At 45.2% G+C, this 22817-nt stretch overlaps 1 protein-coding gene across 1 annotated transcript in view; it reads right to left on the bottom strand.

Annotated features, from left to right (window-relative positions):
• CHSY1 (chondroitin sulfate synthase 1) overlaps window positions 1-16764 on the bottom strand; it is a 70537-nt gene extending 53773 nt beyond the window's left edge. Inside the window, exons 1-2 of the mRNA XM_026510341.4 lie at window positions 16411-16764; window positions 1473-1968 (exon numbers count right to left, since the gene is read on the bottom strand). Coding sequence (XP_026366126.1) covers window positions 1473-1968; window positions 16411-16733 — 819 coding nt within the window. The 5' untranslated portion in view covers window positions 16734-16764. The remainder of the gene's footprint in view (window positions 1-1472; window positions 1969-16410) is intronic.
• Between the last annotated feature and the right edge of the window lie 6053 nt (window positions 16765-22817).

Raw genomic sequence — 22817 nt, 5'->3', positions numbered from 1 at the left:
TATAAAAGCACTACACCACTAAGATATTTTTAAAAATTCTCTCTCAAAGGTAGGCCTATCCTCTACAATTCCAGCAGGAGGGCTAGCTTCTCAGAGATCAGGGAGAAAGTGAAACATTCCAAAATACACAAGGCACGACATGTTTTAACCGTAATGAAACATGTTAAGGTTATAACTACTAAATTAAGAATGGGGAAAATGCAGAAACGCTGCCTTTTGTATTCTGCTTGAAACTGCATGACATCATCAAAGAACTTTCCCCCCTGCAAAAATCCATGATGAGGGGATTCCCGCCCCCCCCCCACTAGATCCAGTGACCAATCCTCCGTGCACGGGAGGCGCGGGGGCGGGGGGGGGGGACCACAGAGATCAGAGGTTTCACTCAACTTACATTTGGTATTTAAAATGTAGGCTTTATAATTAGAAATGAACATGAAAACTACTTCCTGTATTCTTAAAAATGTCCACTTCCCTAAGAGTTCAAATGAAAGAACAGTTATTAGGAAACCTTTAAAAGCAAGTCTGGGGGGGGAGGAGGCAAGTACTGGCAAGAACACTCTTCCTTCACTCAAGCACTTTAGAAAATTAACTCATAACAAAAGCTAACAGTTTACATCAGAAAGTGGGTTTCTTTTTCTTGGGCAAAGGTCTACAAACTCTGTTCCTCACAACTATCGGTAGTTTATCAATCTAAACACAACACCACCTAAATAATTTTTTCCACTCTGACTAATATCAGATCCTGTAACTGCAGGCAAGAGGTACACATCTGCCAATAAAAACAGAGAAAAGTCAAAAGCTAACTCATGTTCTCGAGAACATTTAAAGAGAAAACAAGTAGGCTTCCTACAAAAAAACAGCGCTTGTGTGTCAAGATAACCCAGAGGTTGCCTACCAACTAGTCTGAAAAGAACAAGGACGTTGCAAACGTACAGGTTACAAATAACTGTCTAAAAAGTCAAGGTTCAAAATAAATGCAAAGTCAAATGCAATTGGCTTTTTAAAATTTTTATATCATTGCTCATTTTATGAATTCTAAACACGTTAAATTTCAAAACTGTGTGGGTCAACATGACCAGATGAGAAAAGTCAGGCGTTTGGGAGAAGAGGGGCAGGGAGTGTTGACAAACTTGCAATCACATCTGCGGAACCAGAAGACATCAGAGTAGATGAATTTTCTGGGTAATCATGAAAATATCACTGTTACCTACAGTGAACCATATCGTTTCTTTGGGCTCCAAATGCCATTATTAATTAACTAAGGTATCAGGACAAAAGTATCAAAGGTATGTCCTAAAAATGAAGGACAAAAGATACGAAGAGGGAATTCAAATTTTAAAAACTCAGGTAAAAATGTGCAATACCTTCGTATACCAACTTCAAGCCTTAAAGAAGATACCATCACTCGTTTCCTACAATTGGTTCAGAACTAATGATGAAATTAACGTGTTGTTTTTTTTTTCTGTTCTTACCTCATAAGACCAGACACACTGCACCCCTGCAAACCTCCGGACACATCTTCCCACCTCCACGTCCTCGTGAGTAGTGTACATTTCCCGGAGACACTTTCCAATGTGTGGTACCATTCTCCGGAGAACCTCCCGGCTCATGATCACACCGGGCCCCCCCATGCAGAAGTTCTCACCGGGTTCCAGGGCCAGTTTCCCCATTTCTTCTGTGGTGCCCAGTCCTGTCTGCCCGAGAAAGAGGGGCTCGCTGCTATTCAAACTCCGGAGAAAACTCTCCAGACGGTCTCCTTTGATATACACGTCATCATCTGCTCTCATAAACCATTCGTACTTGTCCAAGTAGTGGTCATGCATGTACTTGAGCATCATGAAAGACTTCTTCTGGGGTGGGTAGGAGTCGTCCACGCCCCGCAGTGGCACTATCGGGATTGGTATCGATGTGTCTGAACCCTCACTAGAGAAGAATTCGACTTTCCCAGGAATTGTCTTGGACCACGTTCTGGAATTAAAATAAGTATCAGTGAGAGAACAGTTCATGTCAAGCTTCTCATTTCCAGAAATCCACATATCTACTCATGCTGAATCACTGTGTGTTCAAAAGGAATAATAAAAAGCTACTTGGTCTGCTTGCTTCCCCTTAATGGAAGCCCAGGCTACGGGGTATTGCAAAGCCCAAATTCATTTCCAAAAGAACCCCAACAAAAAAGAATGATGAAGTGTTTAAATACTTCCAGGATAACTAAGTTTTAGCCATGGCTGAAAACCAAATTGGCAGGGCACCAACGTCTAAATCTCCAGGTTAATTTTCTGATACTTATCAAGTCCCTACCCACAAACTCCTTCATTGTATAAGACAAAAATCAAATTATTTTTTTGTATTTTTTCCTCTCTTCCCCTATGATTCTCTGGTTTTCTTTCTTAAATTCCACATATGAATGAAATTATATAATTGTCTTTCTCTAATTGACTTATTTCGCTTAGCATAATAAAATAAGACGAAATCAGAGAGGGAGACAAACCATAAGAGACTCTTAACTCTAGGAAACAGACTGAGGGTCGCTGGAAGAGAGGTGAGTGGGATGCAGTAACTGGGTGATGGGCATTAATGAGGGCACGTGATGGAATGAGCACTGGGTGTCATATACAACTGATGAATCACTGCATTCCACCTCTGAAACTAATAATACACTACATGTTAATTAAATTGAATTTAAATGAAATAAAATTAAATTTTAAAAAATCAAATTCTTCATTCAACAAAGTTTCTTTGAATGCACATCAAGTGCCAAGTATGTGCAAGGCCAGGGGATGCTCAGTGAGCAAAATACAGACGCCAGCTCATGGAGCTGTCATCAGGAGAGACAGACGTTTACCAAGGCAGTCACACACCAGTGTACTTACTAATATGAACTAGAACAAGCCCCCTGGAAGAAAGGCGCACAGCCTTACTTAAAGAGCGTACAGAAAGAACACAAACTAGACACACAGCGCTTCCCCGAGACAGGGGTGAATGTCAAGGATGAGAAACAGGCCCAGAAAGTGGCGTATGCAGACAGGGCGGGTTGCTGAGAGGGGAGCAGACCCCCTAGAGCTGGGGGCCTTCATAGGGTACAAGCCACTTCGAAGGAATGGGGCAGAAGCTGGGGCAGAAGTGGATGAAAGCTTTCCGCAGTCCTCAGGGCATAGAGGAGAGGGCTGAGGCCACCGGGTGGGAAATGCTGCAGCAGCCCAGACAACAGTGCCATCAAGGGTATGTGCTCCCCCCACTGCCAGAGGAGACACCGATGATGAATGAGAATCGTCAGGAATCCTGCTGCTGAACAGCTGATTTAAGGCCATCATGTTACATCTGTCCCTATGCTTTCTTTATACTAGAAGTAGTCCAGCCACAAAATGCACTTACAAAGACTACTTCTAGGAAAAACATCACAGAATACAAATGAAGCAGTCAATTTAGCCCTAATAAGATCAAAAAAGGACGCTTTGCAGGTGATATTCTCCCCAATATGTTTTTATTTTACTCATCTGTTACAATTACATGTATTGTGGTGAAAAGTGAACTTGAAGGGTCAATGAAAACCACATATATCTTAAATGGAGAGTCTTAGGGAGAGAAGTAGTTGAAAAAGATACACACCAAACCGCTGGTGAAGGAGTACAGAAGCAGGGAAATGGGAAGGGCAGGGAGGGGATAAAGAGAACTTTCTCTTTATTCTATCTCTAAATTGAGGAAAATCTTTATAAGCACAATATTACTTCTCTTGGAAAAAATTTTAACTGTGATAAAATATACGTAACTTGAAATTTACCATTTTAACCATTTTTTAAGCATAATGTTCAATGGCATTAAGCACATTCACATTGTCCTTCAACATCACTACCCTCTGTCTCCAGAACTTTGTCATCTGCAAAACTAAATTTCTAAAGCACAGTATTATTTTTGTAATTTTATCAACAATCTACAATGAGGCACTTAAAAAGCAATTACTGGCTTTTCATTCTCTTCCTAACCCGAACATAAGGAATACAAAATGACTTCAAACGTCTCTCATTCAAGCAGAGGAAGAATTCAATGGACTTTTTGTCAAACATGCTTCTCGAAAAATCTGAGGACTACATACATACCATTTTTCATTAAAACTAGGATGTCAGCTGTAAGATACACCATTGTTTTTTGTACCAATAACAAAGAAAAAAGTGCCAATCATAATCACGTGATGCCAGCAACTGCAAAACGCACCCTGATTTCAGCGATGTTAAAATGTGGGGAAGTAAATGTCCATCTTAAAATGATGTAAGACAGCAGAGGTGATGTTTTTCCCTTAATGTCTATGGATTTAAAACGGACCTATGCAGTCTTTTGCCATTTATAAAACTCTTTAACAAAGAATTCGTCACGTATGGAAACTGATGGGACTCCAGATGCTGTACCAGGTACTGTACTTCATTTTCACTAAGGATAAGCTCCTGAAAAAAAGGATAAAAAGTAAACGTGGCAGGAACGGGGCAATTAATTTAAAGAGAAACCAACCCTTTCCACAGAGAGACAAGTCTCTTTAAAAATAAGAATGAACTACAACCTACACAAAATGTATAATAAGCTAGAGACCCCCTGCTGATGTGGTAACCGGGAGGGGAGACGGCTTCCCAGCCCCAGGAAGGTGGTGACAATGAAGATGTACTAAGAGGAGCCACAACCAGGTCAAGGAGCCCCTGATTCCTTCCTTCAGTAGAAATGATTTTTGTTGGGCAGTCACAATTCTTTGAAAAAGTAATTAATTTCAGTAGTTGGCACATAAAAGAAGTCAACACATCCTGCTCACTCACATGAAAAAAGTGACTTAAAAGCGTCGTGTGTGCGTACGCACGCTAACGCGCAGAAATCATTTCTGTCTCTGAGACATTCCCAAGTGAGCTTCTTATTACTTTCCGTAAGACACACTACCATTTCCTACCCTTACTACAGAAGGAGCCTGACTTAATCAAACCACAACCAGAAAACAATAAGGCATGATGGAGTTAAAATCTGCTACCTTTCACGGTACTTCTGAAGTGTAAGTTATAAATAGTCTGCATCATCTCATAACTGATTATACATGGATAGTGAATAAAATCAACCTAACTTTAGCTTCTACCCAATTACTTCTGAACTAAAATGTGACTCATAAAACAGACCAAGTTCGAAACAGTAAGTACAGAAGTAGCCAACCCCAGAAGCCACTAAGATGTTCAAGCACCATGACATTATCTGAGATGTGGGGTGGGAAGACAACGTCTGTCTTCAAAGAACAACCTACTCAAGAGACAACACACAGGGTGATGGTTAAGAGCATGGGTTCTGGAATCAGGCTTTTGCAGTGAGCGTCCTGGCTCTGCTTTGGGATAAGCCACTGTGTGGCTCCCTCTCCTTGCCTGTAAACTGGGGATACTACTACTACCTGCCTTACAGGGTTGCTGTGAGGGTCGGGTGGGTTCTTCTATCTAAAGTGCTCAGACGCCGGCCCAGCATGCAGGAAACATGATGTAAGTGTGACTTATTAGGGACACAGGAGTGTGCAAGTAAGATAATGAAAGAGAAGATGAAGGGCACAGGGGAGTGTGGGCTGAACCTGGAGCCGTTGGTCATAGGATCACAACCAGCGTGGAGGCATGATGGAAAATGCCACTCCTCACATTTCTGGCTAAAAACCTGACAGTCGAGCTATCTATGAGAATTCCGTTTTACAGTCAATCTTAGACAACGTCAGCGTAGAAGTCTAGTAAAACTTCACCTTTTTTTTTTTTTAAAGATTTTATTTATTTGACAGAGAGAGCACAAGCCGGGGGAACAGCAAAGGGAGAAGGAGAAGCAGGCTTCCCGCCGCACAGAGAGCCCAACGGGGGCTCGATCCCAGGACCCTGGGATCATGACCCGAGCCGAAGGTAGATGCTTAACCATCTGAGCCACCCAGGCGCCCCAAGACTTTACCTTCTAAAACGGTTCTCATTTCTAAACACCAGAATCCTTCCTATTAGACTAGCATCAAAATGCATTTTCATCTGGGCTCCAGGTGCCCCCGCAGACAGAATGCGCAAAGGAAGCGCTAACAGAACCACCATCACTGAGGCGATTAATGCCCAAACTGTGACTTGAAATCACGTAATTTGTCCAAGAAGAGAAACCAATTAATTTTAAAAACAGACAATCTAACCTCAAACCATCCTTAAAAGCCTCTCTGCAGTTTTATGGTAACTCCACCCAATTATTATCTTTTCCTTTTTAGGTAACCCAGGGAAAAACCTCAAGCTGCCCTTTTCTGTTCTAAATGACGGGTGGTTTGAGGGAAATCTCTCAAAATGAAGTTTCTGTAAATCTTCCAATCTTAAGAAGTTATGATCTTTTCATTTAGGGTACCTTTGGCTTCAAGAGCTCCAGAAAGTTAGAGCGTTCTGGAACAGTAATCATGATTCACCATCCTGGGGGACCTGGGGGAGTGCCTTCATAACGGGAAAGAAGTAAAGGAGACACTGCTGAAGAAGCAACCTGGCCCTCCTTCCGTGACAGAAACAGGTCGAGCTCCTTATTTTCATAAACAAATGTCAACTTTGCCGTCGACAAGTTTGTTACCAGGAGCAAAGAGTTCTCCCTTAATTGAAACCACAGAACATTTGCAGAGGCCCTTGCCAGCAAGCTCAGTTTTCAGTGCACGGATAACCAACTCTTGCTAAAGCATAGATAAGACAACTGAAATTTGAGAGAGCCAAGCAAGCTATCATCTTTTCCTCTGGGCCTCTAAATGCTATCCCTACACCAAGTTAAATCACAGTTAAGTGAGGCAGCTGGACAATATTAGCTTTGCTGAGGAATGCCTTTGCTGACTCAGGACTTCAGTCTCCCTTTCTGTTCAGTTATCATTTTAAGAAAAACTACGTAAAGTACATTTCCGTACAAATTTGCGTCTACAGCAGGACTCTTGTCCTGAGTACACATTCATAATACGTGGGTAAGTTTAGCAAGCAGGCAAGAGTACATCCCTGTGATATGTATTAAGGGTACAAAAGTACACATACAAAAATAAGATATTTTACAATTTTACCCCCAACTGTTTACTATGGTTATTTTTGGATGGAGCATCAGAAGACATTTAATTTTCTTCATACTTTCTACATTTTCTAAATTTTCTGCAACAGATAGCTATATTTAGAGATGGAAAAAAATTTTGTTTTTAATCTGGAGAAAAACTTTAAGCTACAAAGCATCCAAAGAAATGAAAAGATTTGACATCAGAAAATTCTACTTTTGTAATAAACATTTTTTTATTCTATCCAATGGACAAAAACTAAAAGAAAAATGAAGATTGAGTACTTCCACATTTTTTGAATTTTAATAGCTACAGTAATTTTTACAAGTAAAAAGGGGAGATCTTCTGTGATTTCCCCCAAAATCACAATTAAATATATTGCCAGACAGTTATAGTGGTAAGTTTGAAAGGACTCATATGATCAAATCATCTCAGAATTTGGAGTCATGGAAGGGAGAATCTCATTTTTTTCCCTTGTAGAACTGATAGATAATAGGAATTAAAGGTATATACATATAGAACAGACAAGATTTAAGATAACCAAAAGGCATACAGCACGAAAACATGAGCAAGAAAATAAGGCCAAAGAACAACAAAAGTAGGGAAGTCAGAGCGGGGTACCAGTACAGGTACCAGGGAGGGCGAAACCCTGGTAGGGGCTGCCTGCTCAGCTCTATGCCCATGGGAAATACGGAACCAACTGGAGTCCTCCAAAAAGATGCCACCCTAAAGGAGGGAGCCCACGTGGTGAGACCAACTGCCATCATGTGGTCTCTCTGTCTGCTAAAGGTGGGTCCCCTCCAGCAGGTAACCAAGAGATGTGGCAGGACTGTGTCCCACTGCTCAGGGTTAAGTGAGAGGACTATTCCAGATGTTAAGACCTGACAGAAATTTCTCCCCTGGGGTCCACGGCAGGGAAAGCAGGGCACATGTATCCTGCACAAGGTTGATGGAGCATCGGTCTGAGCTCATCCTCCCAAAAAAGTGCACGGAGGACAGTTTTTTGCTGCCAGTGAGAGCAGCCATGCACTTGAACTCGATCAGGCCTTGGGAAAACTCAGAGATCTTCCAAGGGTACCAAGTGATGACTCAAGGCCTCTCCTGGAGCTGAAGGAAAGCCGTCTGGCAGGATGCTGTAAGCATCATTCAGTCCTTTATCTCTGTTCTGTGTTGGTATGAGGAACAAGCGTACTTAGCTGGTTTCCCTTCCGCTTATGTGGTTTCCGGATACATGGTTTCCTCTTTTAAAGTCTTTAACTGTCTTACTGTGTACCTTATGACGTAAGCAATCTCAATTCTTTTTGGAAGTAGGTGCGGAAATAGAACAGAAATCACAAATGGTGGGGAAAAAAAATTTTAAGAAAAATCAAATTATACTCTTTACCATTAATCCTAAAAGTAGACTTAAGGTGAAAGCAAGCATTAAGACTTTTTTTTCCTCAATAAAGCTGTTGGCGGGTGGATTACTGCTTCCCACCTCAACAATGGCCTGGGCACCAGCCCAGGAGGCAGTTCCAAGGTATTAAGGACTAACAGCAACCTGCCCTCTGAGCCCAGGTTCACAGCAAACAATGGAAATACTCATCAGTACAGACCACAAAAACACCCTCTTCGAAACCTAAGAATTAAAATTTGGAATGTTAATAATAGAAGGCAAATTCTGGTCTCATGATACATTTCCAAAGTTGGAGAGTGACCTTTTATAGTTTCTGTTTTGCTACTGTACACTTAAAAGTGTAAATATGCAACTAATTCTTAATCATGCATAAACAAAATTCATTTCATATTTAATTCTAAGCAAAAAAAAAAAAAAACACCACATAAAAACCAGCAGCAACAAAAAGTGTAAAACCACCTGAACCTACTCTGGCCGACCCCTCTTACAAGTCAGTCTTCCTGTGTCAAGGCACTTCCTGGTATCAACCCGCTTAACAGCAGCCCACAGCCACCCTTCCACCAAGCAGTTACCTGGTGCTGCGTACTGTGCTGGGGGCATTAGTAACTCAGCCTGTGACACTTCTATGCAGTGTGTGAGGTATTGTTACCCACATTTTACAGAGAAGGAGACTGAGGCGCGAGGCTAGGTAAATAATTTCCCAACATCATACAGCTAATAAATGTTGAAGCCAGAATGCAAATGGGGTCTGATTCTAAAGCCTCCATGGGCCAGCCACTGGATTCTCCATCTCGCACACTTATTTCCAGGTCATCACCCACATTTCCTTTGCAGTCCCTCCTCCATTGAGAAGGCTGAGAAAATAGCCATCCCAGAAAAGGAGAGCTGCCTTACACCCACTTCAGCCACTGTCACTCTGTCTGCCTGGCAGAAACCTGTCCATTGAGGACACCTCTTTAGAGTCTAAACTGGATTTAATTGAAGGTCAGAAGACTCCACTCCAAAGGCAGCCTCTGAAACCCTCATTCCCTTTCGGTCCCTTCACTACTGTAAACCTGGCCCGATCATTTTCCAGCAGTGGGCTGGCAACACACAGAAGAAAATCCCAACACAAAAGCAGCCTTCACACCTAGGCCCAACTTACAAAGCAATTGTTTTAATGCCATTAACAACTCTATTTTCAATAATCCTCAGGTTTTGGGTTTGCAAACCCAGGGTTGATATCAAATCAGGGCAGAATACACCTTTTTTTTTTTTTTTTTTTAAAGAGGGGGGTGGTGCTCCACGCAGGCAGGACTCCATCCCAGGGCCCCAGGATCATGACCTGAGCCAAAGGCAGACGCTTAACCTACTGAGCCACCCAGGCGCCCCTACACCTTCTTCTTATTAATCATCCACAAACCAAATTACTTGGTTACAGAACGAATACCACAGCTATACAGGTTTTAGACAGGACACTGAATTAAGGTAAGCAGATGGACAGCTTCACTACTTTTCAATCGTAAGTTTCTTGTTCTCCCAGTTCCGTCCACATGCACAACAGGTGGAGACACCGAGTACTCACATTCGTGTGTGGAAGCCAGGGCCCTCACGTTAAAAATGCTGTCCCCTGGGGGCGCCTGGGTGGCACAGTCGTTAAGCATCTGCCTTCCGCTCAGGGCGTGATCCCTGTGTTCTGGGATCGAGCCCCACATCAGGCTCCTCCGCTAGGGGCCTGCTTCTTCCTCTCCCACTCCCCCTGCTTGTGTTCCCTCTCTCGCTGGCTGTCTCTCTCTGTCAAATTAATACATAAAATCTTTAAAAAAAAAAAAAAGCTGTCCCTTGATTCTCCCAAGTACTACCTAGAACTGTGAAGTTATGGAACTAAGGAAAATACAGTTGCAGAAACCAAATACTTTATCAGGACAGGATTAACTGTTACTTCCTGAAACAAGAATGACCTCGGACCCAAGCCCCAAGGCACCATCTGTGCCCAGCCGTGTTGCAGGTACCTACCTACAATTTAACACACACGAAACCGCACTCGAATTTCCTTCCAAGAGCTGTTCTCTCCTCCTCCTCCTCTTTTTTAAACTGTAGTTCTGTAGCCTTACTACAAAATAATTGCTCAGTGCAGAAAAGCTCAAAAGTAGACAAAGGGCCAAGAAGAGTATGAAAAATCATTCAGCATCACTGTGTGTATATTCTTTCACACTTTCTTTTCTATACTACACAAACACATGGGATTATTTTGTTTGATTTTAAACAGGAGTGGCTTCATACCCAGAATACAATTTTATAACCTACTCTTGAATAATTTAAATATATTGTGATTCTCTCTTCATTTCAGTAAACGTATTTCAGCCACATCATTTTTTTGCGGCTAGAGAAGCAGATCACGGTATGGATAAATCAGTGAAATCAATTATGGTCCACAGTTCCTAAGGCAGGACACCAAAGATACTTGGAATTTCCAATTCATACATACATCTTTGAGCACATCTTTAAATCCCTTTGAAAAATTCTAGAGGAAATGCTACATTGCAGATTCCAGCCTCAAAATGCACAATCCCCTTGTTCCTTCACTACTTCCTGCTCTTCCATGTTTCCAGGAATCTGTTGTCTCTGCCTCAAAAACTGCTATTCATCCTTCAAGACTAAGTGAGGGAAAAGGTGCAGGAGTGTGTGGACGAGGACTTTCCTGATCCCCTTCATAAATGAGTGCAGGCCTTTGTCCTGTGTCCCCACAGCAGTTAGTCCAGGCACTCTGTAGGCCCTCATCATCAGTATTACCATTTCTTTCCCTCCCTAGAAGACAAATCCTGCCAGGATAGAATTATTAATCCATTTTCAATACAGAGCAGCTTAATGAATGGACAAAGGAAGTGAAACTAGTCGTGTGATGAAAACACAACCATGTATAAACTTCTGCTGACAACCACAGCTATCCTTGGAATATTCTAACTTTCTGAGGGTATCAAGATCTGGAATCAGGACACAAAAAGCTAAACTCACATTCAGGATCACATAGTCCTCCAGTCACCTTAGGTTAACTCACAATGTGAAATGGGTTGTGCTCCAGAAGTTCATTTACAGGTTGATTATTCGGATTGTAGAAGGCAGTCAGTTAAGTTTTTGCCAAATTGAATTCTATCTGAGAAAGTATTGCTCTAAACTGTTTCAAGATAAGTATGGTTTACTGAGTTCAAGAATAAGAAAAGGAACTCTGAGATTTCCTCAGTAAGGTTGGTAAAAGAACAGTGTGCCTTCCCTGAAAGCACTCGGAAGAGGCCATTAACTACTACAACATCTTGCAACAAGATTCCTGTATTACAGCTAGTGTTTCTCAAACTTTCTTCCCACCGTTCCCTACAGACTGATGCTAATCTTTAATGGTGCCCTTAATCACTCCCAGGGCAAAGAAGGGAAACCCATCCACCTCTTTCCTCTGAGAAAGTAAAGAAAGAACAAAACGGTTCCCCATCTTCAGCCCAGGGGAGGTAAAAACCAAGACAAATAAAAGGTGTTGGATTAGCTTAGAGTTCTGGGCATAAGAAAGGACTAAAAAGCAAAGTATGCATGCTTTTTTCTTTTTTTTTTTTTATCAAACCATTAATTAAAAAGAAAATCCAAATGGTATCAAAATTCTCTGAGCAAGAACAGGTAAGTGTAGCCAAGAAATGTTTGAAACAGAAGAGGAACAAAGAGGAACTTGTCTACCGGATATTAAAAAATTATTCAACTTCCAATAATTTCAATGGGTGGTACTGGCAAAAGAACAGAGAGAAAGATCAGTGGAACAGAATAAGAAGTCCAAAAACATACCCAGGAATTTTGAGTATGATGAAGATGGCATTTCATATTGGTAGGGAAATGGGAGCTTATTCAACAGATGGTGCTGATACAATGTACTGTTTGCGGGGAAAAATGAGATTGAGATGATTTCGACCCCTTCTAGAATAAGAAAAAAAAATGTTGCTTTTAAAAATCTCTCCAGGGCAGTAACTCTCTGAGCTTGGGGCAGGGGAGGGAGGTAACCCTAAAATCAGAAAAGTAAAAACTAAACTACGTGAATTTCTATCACACTAAAAACAAAGAAAAAAATATGGAAATAATATAAGCTGTAGCTAGTAACAAAAGACACAAGGAACACAGGGGCTCTGATGATCTGGCATAATAAATCCCTCTGGAGGAATCAAGGTACCATTTTGAAGTGAAATTGCCAAGAATACAAATACTCTGCAGATGAGTCAAAACAAATTTCTATATGTACTTGCAGAACCCCAGCTACCCAGAACACTCAGGCAGTGGAAGCCTCAGACAGTTTCAGAGCTCCAGCACTGTAACCATCTCAGATGTAAATCTTTTCTCCATCTCTTTGTAAATTCATTATATCTATAAAGCTAAAGATACATCCACCTGTATGTCTAAATGCCTTCTTCAAACTTTTCCTGTGCAAAACCAGACCTGTTGACTCACCTCCTTCCCCATCTCAATAAATAATACAACCACTCACACCTGTCTTTCAAGGCAAGATCCTAAAAGGCACTGTTGATTCTTCTTTGCCTTACCACTCACCAGCATTCGGTCAGCACATCCTAACCTCCGCTCCAGCAGATCCCCTGGAATTCTGCACGTCTCTCCATGACCACTGCTACCACACCAGTCCCTGCCACCCCCACCTCCAGCCAGACCACACCTAAAATCTCCTTACTTCCCTACAATCCAATCTCCACACAATGGACAGAATTAACTTTTAGGACATAATGCCATCACCACCCTTTCCTGTCTGAACCCTCCAAAGGCTTTCTAATTCACCTAGGATAAAACTCCACGAGACCAGACGTTATCGGGCCTTGTCCACTTTCTTTTACCGGCCTTCTTTTATTCCCTTCCAAGTTGGTTGCTGTACTTACCAGCTCTTCCCTCTGCGCCCTTGCTCACCAATGATATTCACACAACCAGCTCCTCACCATCAGACTGCAGCCCAAATACCAAGTTCTCTAGACACCACCCCACCCTTTCCTTACCCTGTTTTATTTTCTCCATAGTACCCATCATTAACTCTTTGTGTCTTGCCTCCCACTAGAACAGAAGTGCCATGAGAACAAGCATCTTCACCATTGTGTCCTCAACAGTCTGGACCCAGAGGAGCCATGTATGTATTTGTTGCACAAAGGGATGAATCTTAAGTGTAACTGGGTATTTTTATGAACCAGGATCACTCCTATGAACTTAACAGCTATGGTGTCTGCTTAGGGCCTATGAAGAAGCTAGCCCCCGTCAGTCTCTGATAAGCTACACTCTGAGTTTTGTTTGCCAATCTGTTGCTTGCATGCTATCAGCTGTCACTGCACTGCTAACAATCTTTGGTGGCCCCTCTCTTCACTTCAAGCATTTGGCAGATTGAGAAAGTAAAAGTGTAATGATGGGGCTGTTCCATCATTAAAATGCGCTAACTTTAGTGCAGACAGGCGTATCTCATTGATTTCCCAAAGGCTTTATAGCTCCTTTCTGGATCTCAGACAATTACTAGTCCCCAGACCTAAATTCTGACATTTTTAATATTTTAGCATAAAAGTACACCATACTGCCATCTTACTAAAAACGCTGGCATCTCCTTACACCCATAAAGCCAAACAGTAATTTTACTTAAAAAGAAAAAAAAAAAACTAAACTAAAAAACATTAAAGTTCTTAAGGTAAAGAATGAATTTGCCTTTCAGGGGAGAAGTAAAACTGAGCACACCCGGTGCCAAACTGGAGTTCTACCTAGCATTGTAAGATTCAAGCCGACTTTTATGCCAAACAGCGTGCAATTTCCATTTTAAGAGCTGAGTGTGGAGTTTCAGCCTCGGCTGCAAAGCACAGCAGAGCCATAATCATAAGTTACACACTGTAACCTCCATCCCAATTCAGGCCTTCCCCAGAAGTTCCTTAAGACTAAAACGGTCTTGTGCCATCTCCTGCAAACGGTCTAAACAGAGGCTTGACGGGCTGACAAGCAGAGGATCTTAACGGGAAAGCTAAGTCCACCCCCCAAGCTTCAAGTAATGGGACTTCTTAAGATCAAAGAGATAAAAGAGCTGCAGGAAAGTTGACAGAGTGCCTGGATAGGATACACTGTTTCCACATAAGGGTTTTCCCTTTATCAGAAAGGCAGAGTTGTCACAAAGGAGGAAGAACTGGGGCCAGATGGCAAACTGTGTTTCTACTTTCCATTAAGTGTCTAAAAGAAAATAAACAATGAGATAAAAATCCTACATCCAAAAAAGATGAGGTAGGAGATTTGGAAAAGGAGACCAAGAGAGTAAGAGTGTCAAGCTTGGGCTCAGGGAAAAGATCATCTCCAAGTGTAAAATAACAGGTCCAGTTTTGCATTACATTTTCTGAGTATTGCTGGTGTACCAGGACCCCTACTGGTTTTATACTGATTCTGAGTCCATGAAAATATATCTGTTTGGTGGGCAATCTAGTATTTGTCCAAACTACTTTGATAATTGTCTCCAAAGTTGTGATTTCACAGCCCTTGTCACCCAACAACAGTTATGCGGACTGGCTTTCAAAACCATTCTGTAAACAATTTATACAGCTCATCCCCAATTTCAGATGTAGCCATTTCTCTTGGCACAAAGAACAATCTGCATAAAATTCCAGGTAATTCGTGGGAGATCTGGGAGAAAATCTTCAGCTGGGGATTCCTAAATCACTAACACAGTCTAAATTTACACGAAGTGGCTACAGTCTAAGGTTTTCAGGCACTCGGGATCCTTCCCGGCAGAACCTATGCTCTGGACTTAAGTAAGATCCTCAAAGAAACACGCAGGAATGGGGAGTCAATGCACTGAAAGTGCTGACATTCTCTATTGCTCTTTTTCTTTTTCAATCCTGTACTTCTTCCCTTAGAGGAATAAAGATCCATATATGTTTTTCCCTTCATATCTAATGCCTGGACATTTAGACCAGGACTAAATTTAAAAGCCAAAGTTTCAAAGGTATTGGTTATAAATTAAGAACCAACAGCAGCAACCAGCTTGGCCTTGCTCAGCACTGACTGCTCTAAAAGTTCCTTCTCAGAGGACCTCCCTGAATTGGTTTGTTCTGTGGCTGGATGACTCCCAAATCTTGTCCACATGGTAAGCATTTCTGTACTTAACACGTATAAGGTTCCCTTAAATCCCTTTATTGGTTCCACACCCTTCTCCTACCTCAAATTCACTCGAATACAAATCTGACATTCCAAAATCATCGCGCCCTTCTAAAGGTTACTTTGGCTAATCCCTCTGTTAATCCTGAACATGATTCCAGCCACTTTTATGACTCATATGGCCAACTAGGACCCAGATACTGGACAACACACACACATCCCTAAACTGAGCTAGTTAACCCCGAATCTACCATGGGCCAAGAACTACTTTTCCCAAGATTCTCTTTCCATTAACTCAACAGACTGGTGGGGTCGAGTGTGTAGCGGGCAGCCCCTTTCATTTACAAGAATACCTCCACCAGTGATGTCTTCAAGTATGCTATGGAAAGGCTCTAACCAGATTAACTTACCTCGGCTCTAGCGCCTCAAGAGCAAAAGGTGCCTATTTCAGAGAATCAAACGATAACCATCACTATTACAGATATGGTGTGCTAAGAGTCTTCCCAACAACCTTATGAGGGAGATACGTTCAGTCAGACCCATTTAACAAAGAAGAAGGCTTGGACGTAGAAAGCTAAAGTGCCTTACACAAAGTCAGGCTGAGGACCACACCCACGGGAGCCAACCTAGTCCACCTGATCCCAAAGCCCATACTCTTGGACGTTGCATTCACCATCCCGCCTCTGACCTCTGCTTCCAGTGTCCGACATCCACAACCCAAGGGGCACCCCGATCCCACAGGAACCCCAGGAGCTTCGGGTCTGGAAAGCAAGCAAAGACTCAAGCCAAGGGAGTACCGGCAGGGCCGCCCACCGGGATGCTGGATACAGGAGTCGACGTCCTGGCAGCAGGGACTCACCTGTAGGCGGCCACGGCGCGGGTCTGCAGGTATTTCTGGGCTGTCATGACTCCCACGAAGAGAAAGTTCCTGTCGCGCGGGCCGCCATCCGAGGCCGGGCCGTGAGGCCAGAGCTGCGCCCCGCGCGCATCGCCGCGCGCCCCGCCGGCCTGGGAAGCCGCCGCCGCCTGCCCTGGCCGGCAGCCCTCGGGGCTGGCGCGGCGCCGCGGGCCCACTCGCTTCAGCTCAGAGGCGCGGGGCAGGACGAGCCGCGAGGCCAGCACGAAGCCCAGCACGAGCCCGAGCAGCACGCTGAGCCAGGCGCGCCGACCGCGCGCGGCCATGCCCGTGCCGCTCCGCCCGCCGGGCCGCCGCCGCTGCCGCCGCCGCAGGCTCCGCGCGCCCTCAGCCCGCCGCCCCCGCCCGCGGAGGCCAGCCCGTCCTAGCGCCGCGAGGCCCGGCCCGGGCAGCGCCGCGGCCGCCGCGGGCCCGCCGCGCCCATCGCGGCCCCCGAGCCTCCCGTAGGCCCCACGCCGCCGCTTTGTTCCGCACGCCCACCCCCACCGCCGCGGCCTGCGCCTTTAAGAGGGGACCATGCCCGGCGCGCGCCGGCGGCGGCTCTAGCGCGAGGCTGCGGCGGCTCTTCCCGCTTGCGCACGGGGGCGCGGGGCCAGCGCGACGGCGACGGCTGTGGCAGCGGAGTCCGCACCCCCGTCCCGCCCTGCCCGCGTCTCTCCGCTGGCTCAGCTCCGCTCTCGCTGCGCCCGCCCCCGTCCTCTTCGTGGCCGGCGCCGCCGCTGCAGCTGCACATCCTCCGGCTTAGCTCGCCATTGCAACAGGAGCCCCTCACGTCACGCACGGCGCGTTATGAAGGGGCCCTGGCGGCGGCGGAGCCTGGCCCCTCTCGGGATCCGTCCGCGCCTCCGGATTGGCGCAAAAGTGAATGGGGGGAGGTTCACGTGGCCAAAGTTTGACAAAAAAAAAAAAAAAAAAAGCCTCCCGGCGCGCGCGTCGCCCGCCCCGCCCCGCCAGCGCGGTCTGCGGCTGGGCTGCCCGGGCGGAGGGGGCGTGGGGCCGGACTCGGCGCCGGCGGGGCCCCGGACCGCGGCGCCCTGCAGCCCGTTATCCGCCCGGCGACCACGCCCCCGCCGGTCTGCGCTCGGACTCCTGGCGGCGGCGCCCAGCACCGGCCCCAGGGTGTCCCCTCCCGGGGACCATGCCCGCCAGGCGGCCCCATCCTGCGAGATGCCCTGCTAGCGTCAATCTGAAGAGGGATTTTTGAAGAAGGGGCTTCTTGGTCCCCGAACTCTGCACGAAGCGCTCGTTCCTTCTGCTGAAACTGTCCTCAGATAAACCTCACTCCCCACGCCCTGCCCTCCAGCCAGGCGGACCTGACCTTCTACCTTCTCCGCGTCTTCCCGATTCACACTGTACCTTTGTTCCCGCCGTTATGTGGGCAGGAGCAAGCGCATATAGAATAAACAGTTCAGGAGCCGTTTGAGACGTGCATGCTTGCAGAGTGAACCGTGAATTCACTTACCTTGTTCCCTGCCCCTAGTTTCTAAGCTAAAAAAAAAAAAAAAAAAAAAAGCTATATTTTATGTCCAAGCTCCTAACAGTGCTAGCATTTAACGGATGTTGGAGAAATGGAAGGTGATGTTAATACTCTGGATGGTAAACACTACTTTTATTTACATTCTTTGTAGGCAGATAGTCGGTTAGTACCCCTGACCTACCTGAATCTTTGTCAATATTTTTACATCATTCATCCATAAAAGTGCTGTGGATTTCTAAAGAGAGGTTTTGAATAACGGATCTCTAGGATGGAGTTTAAATTTTATACATTTCCTCTTAGAAAAAAAAAAAACTCAGCTAAAGCTACAAAAACTGAGAAAGTGTCCATACAACAAATGTTTGTATAGAGTAAATATTAGTCTTGTTACTTAGTCGCCAATATGTTGGGGTTTTCTAATGAAACTCCTGGAGAGCAAAGTGTTTTCCTGGGCCTGACAGGTTCCCTTCATTTCATCAAATGAACCCAGGAATTAGGGACAGAAAGTAAGCATGCTTGGGGTAATCCTTTGCATCTTTCCTCGTTGTTAACATGACCAAATGTTTGAAATATTACACAATTGAAAGTGGCAAGTTGTGGGAGATACAGACACGGTCTCTGCAATTGAATGGCGGTCACTGTTGTTTTATTCTTTGGATATTACCACATTCTTTGGCACTTATTATTTATGTCAAAAATAGTTCATTACCCACCTTCCCCAGACTCCCTCCCTAAGAGGTGATCCACATCTAAAAATAAAATGCTCATTATGCAGTGAACACAGGACTCCAGCAGTAGTCTTGGGAAAAATACAGAACATATAACCATGAATTATAGGCTCGAAAACCATCCAAAGGGGTTTCCAGTAAGACCATAAGCCACAAATGCCAAGTAGTCACCAGATGCCCCCAAATTCAGCAACAGCCCCATAATTCACAATGATTTCCATAAAGCACAAATCTGGCAAGACACAGATGTTCAATTTGGTGACATACTTAATGAGTTCAATATTTTCTAACCTGCTTTAAACGTCTCTATATTTCCTCTTCTAGGGTGAAATCTGATGAAAAGTACATAAACAGGATGGGACTTAACGTTGTGAGGATTTGGAATGTTTTGTCCTCCTCAATTCCTTGGTTCCTAGCTGTCCCTGTGTCCCGAGATCAATATCCTCACTTGTCTCATCTGCAGACCCAATGGAAGCATCTCCTTCATGATTTAGAAGACTCCCTGTTCTCCGTAAAGCCTGAGCCTGAAGGTTTTGAAAAGCCTGGACCAGGACAACGTGACATAGGTGAAGTCCTCCCCGGAAAAGCAGGGGAATGCCAGTCTGGGGGATGGTGGGAGGACAGGAGAGCCAAGGTCCTGTAGAAGTCAGCCAGGGGCCTCAGGGGCCTCCATACCGGGGCAGGGATCACATCCCAGGTGTGGCCTGGGGATAGGGAGGGGACGCCCCGGCACAGCTGGAAGCAGCAGCTGAATGGTGAAGCTGAGGGAGTTCTCCTAGGGAAGGATGTAAAGGTGTCAGACCCACGGAGGGCCCCTGCTGAGGCCTGAATTGGAGGCAGAGCTGGCCTAGATGGGCATTTCATAGCCGGAGGCCAATGCCTGGAACCAAGGACTTCAGTGACAGCCAGAAGCCCAAAGGGCCAAAGCGGGTAGGTAAGTCCAGTATGGAGGCCTGCCTGCATAGACACCAGCCCTATGGGCCCGTGCACAGCCATTACCAGCAAGGATCTAGGGAGGATGGTGTGCCTCTAAGACTCCTGCACACGCATGCACCCTCCTCAAACCACCTCCGGACCAGGCAGCTCCCCACCCCTATGTCTCCCTCTCCCTAATTTATTTTTATTTATTTATTTTTTTTAAAAAAATTTTATTTATTTATTCGACAGAGATAGAGACAGCCAGCGAGAGAGGGAACACAAGCAGGGGGAGTGAGAGAGGAAGAAGCAGGCTCATAGCGGAGGAGCCTGATGTGGGGCTCGATCCCAGAACGCCGGGATCACGCCCTGAGCCGAAGGCAGACACCCAAACGCTGTGCCACCCAGGAGCCCCCCTAATTTATTTTTAAAGGTGGAGAGAAGTCAGGTTGACCAGCTTTCATAGGCATTTAGCCTCAGTAAACTGAGGAAAGAACTATTTCTCAATTTCACTGCTGTAGGAGCCCTCTCTCTTAAGTTCAGGGACTCGTTGACCATTTTTCTCATTTAAAAAGGGAGTGGTGTTGGGACCCCCAGGTGGCTCAGTCGGTTTAACATCTGCCTTCGGCTCAGGTCCTGATCACAGGGTCCTGGGATCGAGCCCTGCGATGGGCTCCCTGCTTAGCGGGGAGTCTGCTTCTCCCTCTGCTTCTCTCCCCCCACCCCGCTGGTGCTCTCTCTCTCTCTCAAATAAATAAATAAAATCATTAAAAAGAAGAAAAAAAAAAGGAGTGGTGTTAACCACAATCAGAAAAACCTGTAAAGAGAAACCCCAGACTAGAGAGTTATTGAAAGATGAAGGCTGCTAAGGGCACACACCCCACCTGAGATGGGGGCCTGGCCTGGAGCAGGGACCGAGTGGGGCCTCCGGTCTTCCTTCTACGCGAGGAAGTCCCACCCAGACAAGCTATGTCCCGCCTCAGGGTCTCAGTGTTCTGGAGTCCAAATGGGTCTTTCCATGGATCACGTTAGAAGTTCCTTCTCAGTGATTCTACACCAACATTTAGCAATTTGTTCAAAAAACGCCACATTATCTGACTTCCTTTCTGCTTTCATGCAGTGTGATTCTCTGCGACATATCATTAAAATTCACCTCCACCTACGATCCTGGGCACTTTCTCACAAATTGCTACTCTGTCCCCACGCGCGTTACATTTTTTTTCTGTTGCTAATACATTGAACGCCTGTAACAGGTATAACATTTCATATAATTTGCAGCAATTTCTTGGAAACCTTTGGTAAATACCTCAATTGTTTGTTGGCAGCAAGCCTTGAGCAACTGACAGAGTTCCCTGTAAGGGCTTCTTTAAAGACGCAACTCCTGGACTCCTGCCGCAGACGGGGGCCCCGCAAAAAGTGGTAATCATTTTTTAAGACCTTTAGAAATACCTCTTTTGAGAAACAGCAAACGCAGCGGAGGGAGTTATAATCCGTCTTTTCAGAAGGTTCTGTTCATTGCCTGCGAAGAAGAAAATCTATAATGACCATTTTACTAAGATTGCCACTTAACCTCTATTAACCCAATAAAACTTTGCTTTATTATTAATGGCACTATTAAATGGGCATTTAAGGTCCTCATTAGCTAATTACTTTTGCTCAATATTTCCTTCTGTTTGCAGCATTTCCAGGCAGACGCAGGAAAGGGCAAGCGACTATGGCTTATGTTCTGGCTTCCAGACAGGAGTGGCTCGGACACTGGTTGTGCTAGAATGTTCTTCATGCTTCCTTGGTCTGCTTATCAGCTTTGTCCATTCTTTCTGTCAGTTACTGAGTCATTATGTGTGTGTTTGAGAGACAGAAGAAATTCAGCACGGCTCTGGGTGCTGGCCGGATGGGATGTAATCTTACTAACTAGAAAACATTGGCTGACGCCGGCACAGGCGCTATTGAGAAACCGCCTGAATGTTCTCTGGGAGATAAACTCACTGCAGAGGCCGGGGACAGTTTGCTTCTAGGCTAAGACTTAATCCTTGAATAGCAGAGAAGTTTGCCTTTCCCATCCGTTGCCAAGAAATGCCATTAATCTTTAGAGCGGTGCCAGAGTTTCCACAGCTGGAAAGTTTGCACAAAGACAAAGCTTCCAGTCCACAGGAGGGAGGGAGGGAGTCCCCCCCGCCCCCCCCCCCCACCATCAGAACCCATGCACTGGTCAGCCGGTCAGCAGCATGGCCACCTGAGGGCCACAGACAGTGGTCAGGCCTGGGCGCCTTGTGGAAATGCTCCAGATCGATGTGCTGGTCGGACTCTCTCTGTTTTTATTCACGGCCTAATGAAGCATAAAATTGCTTGGGAGGGGAATATTCAAGTTGCAGAAGAAGGTTTAAGCTCTGAATTGAGGAGCAGAAATTCAGATCCAAAAACACATAAAGGGCAGAGCAAGAATGGGAAAACATCAACGACATCAACCTGCTCAGAGGGCCCCATGTCACTGAGCTTTCACATGCGCTGTTGTCGTCCTAGGGTGCCCATGACGGGGTCATAAACCCTCCCATCACCCATCCAATGAGTTAGAAGGATGATTATCCAGACTTGCTATTAAGGTCTCTACAGGAGTTTAAAATAAAAATGGTATGACGATGCACTCTGTTGGAGAGTCTGGAGAAAGGGGCTTCCCAACAGTCTGGGAGCAGAGTCTTACAACCCACGTGGAGGGCAATTTGGGCAAAACTGCAAGTTATGAGTGCATTGAGTTTGAACCCAGCAATGCCACTTCTGAGAATTTGTCCTCCAGCCATAGCAGTACCAAATGACACTTGCACATGGTTATTCTCTGCCACAGTGTTTGTGACACTTTAAAGAGGAAACCCAAGTGTCCATTTCCTCTCGTGGGAAGAAATAATAATGGAGACATAAACAACAGGGCATCCACCAGAGAATGAAATCGGCTGCTGATGAAAAGCAAAGCAAGCAAGTGCCCCCTCCCCGCTGAGATGGAAGGGGGACAGAACAAAGAGCAGATGGAATAAGAATTTTGGTTGTGTTTTCGTAACAAAACACCAAAGGGTCCACAAGAAAGAAGAGATAAAATCTCCAGGTTTTGGGGGCTCCTGGGTGGCTCAGTCGGTTGAGCGTCCAACTCTTGATTTCAGCTCAGGTCACACTCTCCGGGTCCTGAGATCGAACCCTGCATTGGGCTCCGTGCTACACGGGAGTCTGCTTGGGTTTCTCTCCCC

The sequence above is a fragment of the Ursus arctos genome, unplaced genomic scaffold (assembly GCF_023065955.2).
Source record: "Ursus arctos isolate Adak ecotype North America unplaced genomic scaffold, UrsArc2.0 scaffold_28, whole genome shotgun sequence".
Lineage (NCBI taxonomy): Eukaryota > Metazoa > Chordata > Mammalia > Carnivora > Ursidae > Ursus > Ursus arctos.
This window is presented reverse-complemented; position numbering and strand designations above follow the sequence as displayed.